Source organism: Pieris brassicae, chromosome 6 (genome assembly GCF_905147105.1).
Source record: "Pieris brassicae chromosome 6, ilPieBrab1.1, whole genome shotgun sequence".
NCBI lineage: Eukaryota > Metazoa > Arthropoda > Insecta > Lepidoptera > Pieridae > Pieris > Pieris brassicae.
Genome location: NC_059670.1, coordinates 7,128,726 through 7,143,212, shown reverse-complemented (window position 1 = coordinate 7,143,212; position 14,487 = coordinate 7,128,726). Strand labels below are relative to the sequence as shown.

General features: G+C 31.3%; 3 protein-coding genes across 3 annotated transcripts; 2 read left to right on the top strand and 1 right to left on the bottom strand.

The window, feature by feature from the left end:
• Positions 1-599: 599 nt before the first annotated feature.
• On the top strand, positions 600-8,288 carry LOC123710999 (meiosis-specific nuclear structural protein 1-like). Its single transcript, XM_045663375.1, has 11 exons — positions 600-738; positions 2,682-2,833; positions 2,920-3,000; positions 3,407-3,571; positions 3,929-4,091; positions 4,289-4,469; positions 4,587-4,774; positions 5,089-5,253; positions 5,945-6,157; positions 7,193-7,284; positions 8,142-8,288. The coding sequence occupies exons 1-11, from the start codon at positions 670-672 to the stop codon at positions 8,242-8,244; spliced, it is 1,572 nt and encodes a 523-aa protein (XP_045519331.1). The 5' UTR covers positions 600-669; the 3' UTR covers positions 8,245-8,288.
• A 988-nt stretch (positions 8,289-9,276) lies between these two features.
• On the top strand, positions 9,277-10,726 carry LOC123711055. The gene has a single exon (XM_045663453.1). It carries the CDS (start codon positions 9,319-9,321, stop codon positions 10,189-10,191), a length of 873 nt encoding a protein of 290 aa, XP_045519409.1. The 5' UTR covers positions 9,277-9,318; the 3' UTR covers positions 10,192-10,726.
• A 97-nt stretch (positions 10,727-10,823) lies between these two features.
• LOC123711056 (adenine phosphoribosyltransferase) lies at positions 10,824-14,220 on the bottom strand. The gene is made up of 3 exons (XM_045663455.1): positions 13,843-14,220; positions 12,991-13,228; positions 10,824-12,522 (listed from the first exon to the last, which is right to left on the bottom strand). Exons 1-3 carry the CDS (start codon positions 13,935-13,937, stop codon positions 12,298-12,300), a joined length of 558 nt encoding a protein of 185 aa, XP_045519411.1. The 5' UTR covers positions 13,938-14,220; the 3' UTR covers positions 10,824-12,297.
• Positions 14,221-14,487: the final 267 nt, after the last annotated feature.

The window sequence follows — 14,487 nt, the reverse complement described above, 5'->3', positions numbered from 1 at the left end:
CTTTGACATTGTTTGTGCGCTTGCGTTTGCACATGGGTTAATTCTTATCTGCTTAGTTTTGATTCTATTAAAGTGATCTAAATCATATGATGAAATAAGACCATATAAATTCCTTTGATATATTTTCACTTAAACAAGTAAAGCATTCAATTATCAAGATTTATTTCAGAATTTCAATCAATAAAAACAGTATTTTATATTTTTTTTTATAAAAACTTACTTTTCTAAGACATGTAATGATCATTTTTTGTTAAAGGTATATTGTGTCACAAACACATCTAATCTGTTAGTGGCCCTCAACAGTTTCAAGTTTTGTTTTCGCTTACATCGGGTCTAATATGATTATGACACTATATACTCTGTACTAAACGTACTTTTCTAATCAAGAAACGTTTTTATATGATTTTTTTAAGTTGATTAATAAATCCAAAATTCCATACATGCTTTTTTATTTATTATTCTAATCTGAAATGTACTGAATCTACTTCATACCATAAAGATAACATTAATGGGTTCAATTTTAGTAGTTAACTTGGAAAAGCTTATTTTATAAAAACTACTTACGTTTGAAGAATAAAAAAATACTCGTTTTGACATCTTGTCAATAATGGTTTTCAGTATTCAATATCAATATACAATTTGAATTAACTTTCTGATCAATTTATAACGATGGAACCGCCCAAACAAAATGCGCCTAAAGACGGACCGGGACCAAGAGGCGCCCCGGAAGTCTACTATGTGAGTTATTGTTTAATAACCATGATACAAGTTATTGTCAAGCAAGCGTAGACAGTCGAACAGTAGTATGTATACTTATGATCGTGTAAATAAATACGTGTGACGTGAATTCTGGATTTTTTTGGTAAATGCTTTTATTAAATAAAGTTAAAAAAAAACAGTGGCGCTACAACCTTTTTGGGTCTGGGCCTCAGATTTCTGTATCTGTTTCATGATCATTTGTAAATCGAATAGGCAAGTAGGTGATCAGACTTCTGTGCCTGACACACGCCGACGACTTTTTAGGTCTAAGGCAAGGTTTCCTCACGATGTTTTCCTTCAACGTTTGAGCTAATCTATCACTATAATTCTTTGACTTAACTGACTTTACATAAACTGTATAACTTCAAATTTAAATAAAGGAATGCCCGTGCGCAGGTGCCACAACTTGTTTTATAATACCTTCCCTACTCCAACTCGACCATTCCACTTCGGGCAGAAGTTTGAAATCGATTCGTAGACAATCGAACGAGTCGAAGCAACTATGGACATGCTTGTAGGAAGATTCTTAAAAATATGTTTACATATTTCATAAAAATCTTTAATATTTGACCTCTTGTCAAATCACAGCTCGCTTCTGGACATGCTGTCTACTATATTATTAATAACGTTTTGAGGAATACGTTCCCACTCTTCTATAATGACTCTTTCTAGCTCTCTAACTCACTTTAGTGGACGAGGTTTCACTGATATTACTCGTTATAATTTTTTTTTCATACCCTTTAAATGCGGCAGGGACATCTCTGTCTCTGCTTGATAGATATTAAAGCCATCATACACGTTATCAGGCTTCCGTAGTTCCGTTGGTAGTCCAACTAGGAACAATTGTTGTTTTCCTAACGCATTGAGTACATTTGACGGTGGACACTAAAATTAAAATACATAATTTGATATTGTGCACGTTAATAGTTGGTAATTAATAATAATTAGACGGTGTATAACGACGGCCAAGTAACACAATTCATAAAAATCAATCAACAGATTTTCATCGAGATTCTTATACTTATTCTAAGGATTTTGTTTAATAAATAGTGATAATTCAAAACATTCTCCTTGGCACAAAAAATACGGGCAGGCCCTGTCATTAGAGATAATAATAAAAAAGGAATCACTTTTCTTTTATTAAATTAAAGTTAGCATGATATTAAAATATCTCTGCTTGAAAAACTACAGCGCTGCTAAGACTTAAGAGGAACATTAGGGGTTGGTGCTTCTTCATATTCTTCGGTTGCGCGTTGGTGTTTTGAATAGCGATTTAAAACTTCCACTAACGACGACCCTGCACTGGATCCCCTACATCGGTAGCGACTGAACAAATGATTAAAGAAGTTGCTAACATTGTCTTGGCGGGTCTAAACGTATTACAACCGAAAAAATTAAGAATTCTATAGGTATGAAAAAGGTGTCAGCGATCTGGATGCCCAAAATGGTATATAACGTGCAGAAACAAACGAAATTAAGAATTTCACAGAGCTCTTTGGTTTGTTACAAAAAATCGTGACCAATGGCACGTTTTTAAACTAACAGTTTTTTCTGGGATAGCCAAGCAGTGGTAATGATTAAAGAGATTATTACGGGTATTTTAAACGCAGGGCAAATAACAAAGTTGTGTGAGAAAATACGCAAGCAACCCCGTGGCAAACTCGCTAAAGTTGTTTTGTTTCACCAATGTAACGTCCTCGTCACACAACTCCAGGGGGATGATGATTTTTTTTATAAAGGGAATTTTAACTTTACAAGTAGATTAAAAAAATATAATTATTATATATTTTTTGGTATGATGATAATCGCTTCATTATTACTTTTTATTGAACATTCATTTGTATTTATATGAATATACTTACAATGATCTTAGACGGAGTGCTTTGTACTCAATGAAAAAAGATCTTTTTATTTATTTACAGACATCTCGAGTATTAAACTCAACCTTTCGTTATGTCAAATTTATCAAAAAACTACGGGCTGAAGAAGAAGAGCAACGGAAGGGCGCCGAGACCAAACTCAAGGAACTAAAAGACAAACAGACGTGTGATTTCTTTATACGTTGTGATAGAAGGTTTTGACATTCGTTATTCACCTATTTCATTACTTTTGAAAATATTAAAATATCATATGAAAGTATAATATTTAATTTCTTTTCAGGTCTCTTATAAATAACGTAGCACGACGAGTCGATTTATGCATGGAGTCATATGAAGAAGATTTAAATAGGAAAAGGCAAAGGTATATTAATTAAATTTATTTTATATTAAAAATATTGGTAAGATTTTACTTTAAATGAGCTAGAGGCTCTTGTCAGAATTTTACACAGCCGAAATAGATGCGACTTGTAACATTGACTATACAGTACGCAGAGGCGATAATGACTGGGAGAAACTGATCGTGTTTAGTAACACAGAAGGCAAAAGATTACGTGGCCGTTCACCAACCAGATGGACCAATCAAGTAAAGGACTCCTCGTTCTCAAAACTGTTCAGTGTCATAAAGGAGGCGCTGGACAGAAACCGGTGAAAACAGGTAGTCCGCTCTAGATGCTTCGTTGCTGACCACGACGCTCAGACACAAGCTGCCGATTACAGAGTGAGGGTGACTAACATTGAAATGATAATATATTTATTTTTATATTTAGATTAATAGGGCTATATGGGGTTGAGGAAGAAGAAAATATACGTAAATTCGTTGAACAAGCGCAGGCTGGCGCTGTTGCTTTGTGGGAGGATAAGATGAAAAGACTTGAGTACCTCTTGGCGAAGAGAAAGAAAGAACACGAAGAGAAATATAAAGATACTCCTTTGTAAGTATATTGATATTAATTCATTCCAATGTAATTAGGTTGTGGAGATAGGTGGACCTCCAAGTATGTCATCATCGAAGTGAGTGTTAGTGTCATTACAATGTATTTAAAAATGTTAAGACATTTTTCCAGACTCTTTTTAGTTAACTTTAACCACGCCTAAAGTGACAAATTTGTAATATTTATAGCTTAAGTCTTAAGTACAATTCTTAACTAAAGGTAGGTATGTATCTTGTCACAATGCAAACAAAAGAAGGAGGCGTTTGAATACAAAAAAAAACGTGTATTTTAAAGTATCCAACTTTAATGTATTTCTAGTATGAGCTATTCGTAATAATATTTATGTTTAATATTTAGGTCCAAATGCGTACACGTCCTGCCCTGTATCTACAAGCTGCGTGCGAAAGAGACGCAAGAGATTCAACTCTACCAAATGAAAGAAAAGGAAGCACGCAAGACGGCAGAAAAAGAATTCGATAAAATGTGGTATGAAGTGGCGATGAAGGAGTCGGATGCATTGGTGAATATTTTTATTGTTAGCTAAGTTACTCCTATAGTTAAATAATGTTTTGTTTTGTTTACTTATTCTTAAAGAACGCTCGAGGGATAAGCACAATATTCAATATTAATTTAGTACATGTACCTAGTACATGGTTCAAAGAAAGGCTAATTTATTTATTTTCTCTGGTATAACGCTTATATAATGAGTTTAAATAGGCGGCGCGTATGGAGCAAGACGCCATTGAACGTGTACGAAGAGACTATGAATGCAAAAAATACACGGACTATCAGCTTGAACAGAGAAAACTGCAGAAAGAGAAAGAAAGAGAGATGCTGAAGGAAGAGTCAAGAAGATTCAAGGCGATATGGGATGCAGATATTAAGAAGGAGCAAGAAGGTACTAAAATAACTTATTAGCTGGTAACCAAATCATTAGTAAATTTAGTGATTTAACTGGAACGAACAATTGAATTCTCGTTTATCACAAGGGAATGAAGAAAAAATATCGTTTCAGCTGAAAATCAACGCGCGGAACAAAGAAAAGAGACAGCCAGAGAGAGGAAAATGATGATAGAAGAGAGACAAGAAACTGTTCAAAAACAAAACGCTGCCGCTAAACTGATCGCTGACACTTGGGACTCGCTCGCTGGCCAGGGATTAGCCGATGAAAAAGCCAAGCTAATGCTCATGAGGAGAAAGGAAGTAAGATAATAAATAAATACTTTTTTATAACTCGCTGCTGCAAATAGCTTCATACATAAGTCGTTATTGTACTCGTAATTGCTTAAAAAATAATAGGCGTACAAATTGGTAAAAATAATACAGGAGATAGATCATGGCATGGCTATATAGATTATGGCTTGTGAAAATAAAGCGCTTCAATAATGTCCTTAGTATAGATTAGTCATTAGATGGATTGAACCAGAAAATTCCTGAACATTTTTCCAAAATATCCGAAAATGTATTTACAAAATGGTTATTCGTAACCCTTATTGACTTAAAATATGTATCTGTAGCAAGAGTTGGATGAGTGCAACAAGAAGCTTTTGGAAATAAAGAAGCAGTACGAAGACTTGGAGACAATAATCGAAGGTCCCTTGGCGGAAGAGGCTCAGAGGAGACAAGAGTACATTGACAAGAAGAGATGCGAATATCTTGCGTGGGCGCAGAAAACTAATAGGGTGAGTGATAACTAAAAGATAATTCATTAAATATCTGCCCTGTTAACCTTTGTGAGGTGTTTGTAGTTTAAAGTTTAATGTTTAATTAATTCCTAAAATAATACTATATTTAAGCCTTATATAATAAACCATGTTTAAAACTATTTCGTATAGACTTATTATGATTACCTATCTTCATGAGGTGACTAATAAAATATTATCTAATTATTACACAATTTATTAACTTTTGATCAGTCCAATACCTTTAAGTTTATTTATTACAAATTCTCTTCATAATATTAGGATATATCATCATCTTTATCTTCTACCGCATTTACCATTTAGCTGCAGTTACACCTGCAAATTGAACACTTTCCAAAAAATTTCGTCTGATTCATCGTCAGACGTCGAGGCAGAATACGAAATCCACCCCTATCACCTCGACGTCGTTCCACAACTGAGCGTTTTTTTAAGGCAGTGGAACCAGATGCCCACTAAAGTATTTCGAAACCAATTCGACTTAGAGTTATTTAAGCAAAGAGCGTACCAATTCTTTATAGGGCGGCAAAGCACTTACGAGCCCACTGGCATTAAGAGTGTCAATGGGCGGCGGAAATAATGCTTTCGATGATTCAAATGGTCGCATCAGGTCAATTATATTCAGGAAAACTTAAATGTATAAATATGAAATAATATTAAACTATATTTATAGGAAGTACGTCAAGCTATGGTGGAGCAAATAAAAGATCGTCAAAAAGCAAGAGAGAATCTTAAACAGAAACTGGAAGAGCAAGATGAATACCAAAGACAATTGTTTGAGCAGCTTGAGAAACTTGTGGACCATAAACAGTTTACAGATGCCCAGAAACGGAAATTGCACCAACGACAACTGTTAGAACAGATTGAATATAACAAGCTGTTAAAGGTAATTTCACTTTTTATGTCTAGATTTGAAAATTTATTATATTTTCTTGTCATACTATATCTTATAACGTATACAGGCTGTCATAAATGAACGTCAAGTTGAAAGCGGGTGAAAGGGTAGGTGTTGGTTAAGTCCAGAAAATTAAATGAACTATGTCCGATATTTTAATATTACTAAGACTTTTTTTTTACTTTTACCTTGAGTTCTGAAAACCACAGAACATACTTCACTGGCCTGGTTTTAAGTCAAACTATGTACTAAAAAATATTATAACATCCAAATTAGGACGACTGAGTTTAAAAACGTTTACGCAATGTTTGCAAGTGACATTATTTACCCTACCCAACCTCAGATAACCGGGACATGTATGTAGGTTAAAAATCAGTTTTTCATTTATCTTAAATATTTCTATCGTGTCTCCTACATTGCGTAAAAACTATAAAAGTTCCGTAGTGTAAAGTTATTTAATTTCTACATTTTTATTTTATTGTGTGTCAACGCCCCAATGAAGCAGACATATTTCTGCATTATAATGCCATATATATATATATATATATATATATATATATATATATATATATATATAATATCAAAACTATGCACCGATGCGCGGGATCAGACTTCACGACATAAACTTGGCTAAGATTGATTTTAAAAAACTTTAACTTTGACTGTGTCCAGTTTGTGTGTTTGGGACTGGGACACAGTCAAAGTTAAAGTTGTAAACCCCTTTTTTCTCTTTCTGTTTAGGTGTAGGTATATATACAATAAAAAAATACTATAATTATAATTTTACTTAAGTGCGGAAAGAGAATTAACATGCCGGTTATGTTAACCAATAAATACTTATTTAATTTATTCACAAAAATAACACATTTTTTTTTCATATTAAGTATCAACATTACTATCGAACTATACTGACGTAACAGTCTCGTCAACATAACATAAAAGATAAATTGAGCGCCACAGCGACAAATCCCACGAAGGTTCTCTTTCCGTAAAAAACTTTTATTAACTTAATCGCAATGATTCTAGGAACGAGCACGTCAAGAAGAGTTGGATCAAATCAAGAAGTGTCAGTTGGCAACTGAGGAGTACCAGAGAGAGATAGAAAAGATGCTGCGACGGTTTGTTTCTTTATGTTTCACTGTGTAATATTGCAATCAAAATTTAGAATAAAACTGGTTTAAGTTGATTTTATAGGAACTGCTAAGGACGTAATCGTAAGCGGGTATTTGAATAGACTATAGGCGTGTTATGACGGGTTAAGGTGCACTGAATATTTATGTATTTTTATATGCACGACAGTAAGCGCTAATCTGTAATTGATGAAAATACTTATAGCTATAGTAACGAGTAAATACTGCAAAAAAAGAAATTTTAAGTACAATAAAAATACCTCGGGAATTATTTTCATAGTCGTGAATAAAAAAAACACTTCATTACTTCATCTACAAACTTGCTAGCTTAAATACCTTAAACCTCGTTTTAATATTAGATTTATGGATCCTACAAGTTAGATAGTAGACTGCAATATTTTTTTATTAATTTAATTAAACCTTGAACGACAAAATCTTGTCACATTTATCTCATTGTTCGAGATATGAATCAAACCGGAACTTCCTAAATGAACAAGGTTTTATGAAGGAAAATCGTGATTATTATAATATTGTTTAAAAATCGGAATCTCTAAAAGTCTCGTAAACCTTGTAGAATTTATACGCAATTTTTGCGTATAATTTTGTTTTGACGCGAGTATCATAATTAAGGGAAATCGCTACCGAATTCAAACGCGTTAGTTATTTATGTTTATAAGTAGGATGCCTATACCTTGTCAAGAGGTATCTGGAATAAAAATTAAACAATAATATTACTATCATAAAATTTAGCACATACATTATTATTACTTGTAAAAAATATCGGAAGATAAAATGGTATTATTGCTTATCGTACAAAACTATATACTGTCATGAATTCATTTCAGACCATTCTTCAGTGACGAAGTACATCCATTTACGAAGCAACTCGCAAAAGGTTTAAAAATTCCAGAGAAGTGCCCCTGTTCTAAACCTAATTATTGTAAATAACATATAATATTTTTTTGCAAAATATACTTGAACATACAACTTTCTTTATATTGTATATTATTTAGTAATTCACTAACGGACGAATTTGTGTAAATACAAAACTATGCTAAAAATTGCATTCCTTCATCAGTTCAACAATCATATTTCTTACAGGCTTGTTTGGTTCTTGGTTTCTCACCAGTACTACTGGGGCTAGTACAGTAGTTCTGTTGACATTCATAAATACATAGCAGCACATTTAATAGATATCGCTATACCCAACAACCACAACTTTTAAATTATAATACCGCATAAAATGACGAGAATAAAGCTTAAAAAAGAAATTTACGCTCCAAAAGCCGTTTATTAATTACAGCACGAATAAAACGAACTTTTGGAAACAATAACAATAAAGCATAATAAGCAAATTATTGTGCTCGGCTTAAGCTCATCTGCAACAGTTCAATCAGATTCATACGATATTAAACTTATAAAAAAGTAATTAGCACAGTAAATAATTAATAATTAATTGGTACTGAGGAGCCTTGACATTGTATCAAAGTGTATCGCGATGTCGGAAGCGTTTCCTATTCTTATTCTAAACACGTCTATGATGGTCGTGTTGATAAGATGCACGTATAGTACTTGCAAGGTGACAAGTTTTTATTTACTTCGCCATCATTATACTCTTTGTATATTCAAAACATATTAGCTTATTACATAACTAACGATAATAATATGAAAATATTATCCTGAGCTTAGAATAATCTGCGTTGAAAACCAAAGGTGTGAATAAAATCGAGATATTATTTTATATTATTACGTAAAACTTATTTGAAGCCAATCGTACATGTCAAATTGCGGAATAGGTATTTGACATAAAATAATACCGTTTTCAACTAAATTATGTGCGTGAATGTACCGACTAAAGACAATTTTCCTGTAGGAAGGGCGGCTAATACATATAAAAAATACTTATTACGAAGGCAACTCATAACGCCATGATTTCATTCTTAAATTTTCCTTAAACAAGTCATATCTATATAAACTCGCGAGCTTTGGTCTGAATACGCAGTAACAGGTTGGACTTAGAACATGTACACTAAATGTATATTTCTCGCCTTAGTGGCAGTGGCTTCATGCCATGATTTAGCTATAGGATTCAATACAAATGGAAAGAAAATATTTGATGAAACGAAACAAGCCAACCCTGCAATTTGGAGACAGGCGAATAACGTAACTGTAACAGCCAGTGACAATGAAGTGATAAGTCGTGTAGTTGTAAAAGATCTGAGGCCAGAAAAAGATGGAGATGTGAAAATTGTTGAAGGAGGCGAAGGACAGAATAATGTTACCATTGAACTCAAAAGTCCAACTGCTTTACGAGGATATGATTTCCAGATTGAAGTATATGCCGTTCCAGATATTACAGCCCAAAAGGATATAAATTTAAAAGAACAAAAATCAAAACCTACGGAAAACACTGAGTCTAAAGACACCCCTACAATTGTCTCAAAAGATGAAACTGCGAGGCCAGCGCGCAACTCAATGAAAGACACTGAAGCGAGTTCAACAGTGCTACCAGAAGATTGTGTAACAGATGTACTCGTCGAAGATTTTAATAAAGAAAGCATGAAAATATCAAAAGACTCTCAGGATCATGAAACAGTAGAATTTATTTTAGACACGAATGATTCTGCTAAGGAAGCCTTAAAAGCTGAAAGTATGACTGTAGACCTACCGATTGAAGTAAACGAGAACAATAAAGATATTTTTACTAGCACAACAGAAAGCGATGAAACAACTACTATTTTTGAGTCAACCACAATACCTGACAATAATAAATATGATAAAGAGCCAATGAGTGATGACGGTCCGAGGTGGAATTGGCAAAGTGTTCAAGATTTCAAGCCCATAGTTGAAATGAAAGAAAACACAACAGAACAAACCGACAAAAATAAGTTTTAGTACTTTTATGTTTGCTGTGATAATCTTATTTGTTTAACAGTATATTGAATTATACAAATTAGCGCCACTGTACAATATTTTAAAGGTAAAAGGCAAGCTCAGTCTGCCAACTTTAACCTTTTTTAAAGTAAGAGTTTCTATAAGAAATGCGTAATTTTTTACCATCCTTTAAGAACTTTATGAATTGTAATATTCTCATTTCCCAGTATTTTATATTTTATTTATCTATATACTTTAAAAGTGTCTATTAATGTTAAATATGGGTCAAATAATACAAGTTGTTGTTATTTTCGTTTATTATTTATAAAAATAATCACAAATGCTTTATCGTGGAATAATTCTTAACAACGAATCAAATATGTATACACAATTTGAATCAAGTTATTTTTGTTTTATAATATAATATCATGCAATATATGTAGAACTAATTAAAACTATTATAGCTATTTCATTAAGATAAAACACATAAACCAGTAGAAACGCTATATGTGTTATTAAATGATACACTTTTAATTAAAAAATATTACTAATTGTTTTTTACGTATTAAGTAAACCATCATTCTTTGCACTCTCTGTAATTAAATTAACCAACGCAGTTAAATGTCGCGACAGTTGAATTTTTTATACTTAATCTATTCACTATGACATTATTTTGGTTTGAAGATCACATATGCTTTTGATGAAGCAAATGATCACAGCCTATAAAAATATTGCTTTTCTGCATATTTAATAATTGGATAAAGTATTAGGTCCTGAAATATGACTCTATTGATGCACTGAACACAGCATAGATATGATGTTTATTGAATAAATTCAAATATATCGAAGCTCATGTATTTTATCAACGTATTTCATTTGTTTCCGCGTCAATAAATTTTTCTTTCACATATAAACTGGAAATATCTAATAATACGCGATCTTGTTCATCAGAAGAAATAATGAACTTACAAAATAACGTTAATTCATAATACAAATTTAGACGAAAAATATTTCAATTAGTTGTTTTGTTTCCACTTTTAAATGGTAAATCTCTATGCATATAGACCTAATACATGAATCAAAAATATAAAATATGTATTTCATATAACATTCGCCTGTTGAAGGCGCCATAGTCAGTACTTATTTATAAATTATAGTACAATGTTAGATTTTAATATCAAAATTGTTTACTGTTTTTTTAAGTAAGATTGGATTTACTTTACTAAGAAAAATATTATTTATCCTAATAAAATATGCTACAAACTAATAGCCAAAACTATAAGCCACAACGAATATTATTGCCATAAACAATTACAGTTTGTATGACATTATATATAACTAAATATTTGGCGTGCTTTACAGTAAAAGTAAAAGTGCATTATGACACTTTATAGGAACATATGGTTTTAAAATGCTCTTTATTATATTAAAAGTTTAGTATTGCCTATTTAAATAATACTAAAATTTCCATTTTTCAAATATATTGTGCAAGAAGATTTAATGTTTATTAACACAGAATAACACCATTATTTTTATGTCTTTCTATTATAGTATCAGTATACAAGAAACTGAATTTAAAAAAATAACTATAATTCAATACTGGGTCATAGATCAATATAGTGTTTTTATTTCAACCACAATTATTGACAAACTCTCATTTACATTGTGGTCTATTACAGAAAATTACATTTGAATCAATATCTAAAACAATATGCAATATGCATACATTTATGGATATATATATATATAATTAATTTTTTTCTAACATACTTAAGCTGATGATTAAGTAAATCAACAACAATGTATATAATTATCAAAGATGAACTTAATGGCCTGCCCTTTAATGAAAGATAACCTTTAAACAAAGTAATACAATGAAGTATAAATGAATACAATAAAATTACAACAAGCATAATTATACTAAATAGCTTAGTTAATTACTAAAATTTAAAAATTTAAAATTATTAATTACTAAACATTCCAGAATACATTTAATCCAGTTACAGATTTGTTTCCAGAACATTATATAGAGATTATAAAAAAATTATCTATTGAATTAACCAAAATGATTGTGAGAAAATAATCCTAAATAGGTGACATCTTGTTTACTTTGTACATAGAGATCAATTAGTCATATTTGATCATGGAATGAACAGGTATATTTTTTGATATGTTCTTACGTCCATTTAAAGATTCTAGTTCAATTATTACCAGACAACCAAGGACCTCAGCTCCACTATTTTGTAACAACTGTATAGCTGCATTCAGAGAACCACCTGTAGCTATTAAATCGTCAATAATAACACATTTTAGCCCAGGTTTCATTGAGTTTTTCTGGATCTCCAATGTGTCCTGAAAATTTATAGAAATTATATAAGTACCACATACTTTTTAGATTCATTTAATTAATTGATGATTAAGGCAATTCATTTCTAAGATATCATAGTACCTATACTTTACAATCATGAATATATTGCCATATCTTGATAAAGTTAACCTTGACTATTGTTACTTGATCCGACATTAACCTTGAGAATTGATATTGCATGTTTATACAAATCTGGAATATACTAGCGTAACACCATGTAATTACACATAAACATTTACATTTATTGCATATTAAAAATAATATCTTATTTTGTTAGGCAATATATATACAGTCAACATTAATTGTATATAAGGGTAAAAAATGAGCATTGCCAAAATATATAAAAAATAATAATGCAAATGTATTGTGTATATGTATGTTTATGTCGAGAGCAAGTATTACTTAAAAGTAATATGATGAATATTGGCTAACACATATATAAAGATTCTCACCGATCCATACTCTAAATCATATTTATATGATATAACTTCTCCAGGCAGTTTTCCTTTTTTCCGTACTGGTAGGCATCCTATTCCCATCTCTGCTGCTATTGAGAATGAAAAAAGGAAGCCTCTTGACTCCAGGCCAACTACAGCTTCCACATCAGGATATTTATAATGTATTGTCTCAATTAAAAGTCCTTGTAGAAGTTTACATGCTGCGCCATCTGATATTGCTGAGAAAATATCCCTAAAAAATTTATAATATAAACTAATTATAATATGTTGAGGGTATTTCATTAAAGAGAAGGGACAGGTGGTGTTTGCTGTGCATGATATGGTCAGTAAAGAGTTATTTCATGATTAATTTAGTAATTTATAAGTCAATAGAAACACCTTCCAAATACGGAGTACAGATGATAAACAATTTATATATTTATTATATTAGAAATAGATCTAATTTAATAAAATGACTAAGTAATAACATAGGTTAGTTAGTTTAGGTTACAAAAAATCAAACTCAATATAGCATTTTAAATATTATAATCGGTTTATGTTAAATTGCCTCTATAGTTAAGTGGTTAACCCATATTTGGTAGATTTTTTAATGAAATAGATACTGAAGAATAACTGTCTCATGTCTATTATCTTTTAGATAGAAGATATAAAAGAAACTGAGATATATTTTAAATATCTAGCAAGATCTCTGAAGATCATACTTTAGTATGAGATGTTGCAAGCTTGTTGCTTGATAACCTTTGATTAAATCTTTATAATGTATTTAACTTTTATGTGACCTTTGGATTGATTTTACTAAAAGAAAATTAAAGACAAAAATATGTTAGGCATGAAGTTTTCACTTACCAAAATAAAATTCCTTGTTTAGGAAAATTTGGGAAATTCTTAATTTTTTTTTCAAGTTCAGCGATTTTTTTTTCATATTCTGTACCCATAGTCATTTTTTTTAAAGATAGGTAAAATTTATAAAATATTATCACAGTTGTTTGCTTTTTAGTACATTAGATCAATTTTACCCAATTTACTTATTAATTATTTATAATATTTATTAATTGGTAATAACGGCTATTACGAAGTCTATACAATTATTCCGTTTTGAATACCAAACTGACACAACTAGAAACAGCAAATGATAGTAATGAGTTATAACACCAATAGAAAAGTCTAGGAAGTAGGTGAAGACTTAACAAGTCAGCAGTCAACAGTCAAAACAATGTTAACAGCCAGCATGGTATGTGAATGATCAACACACTTGACAAACCTAAGTGCATCATTGACAATTTACGTATAGATTATAGGGCAGACTTCACATTTCACAGATCAAGCAGAGGTCACTTGAGACTTGATCTATTGGTATGGATACGATGTAATTCTGAAATAATTAAAGTACTTATTTATAACCTTTTAATCTATATGTAGTAAATTAAATAAATAATGATTAATCACGAACATTGCAGTTACAATTTGCCACACTCCGACACTTGAAAGTAA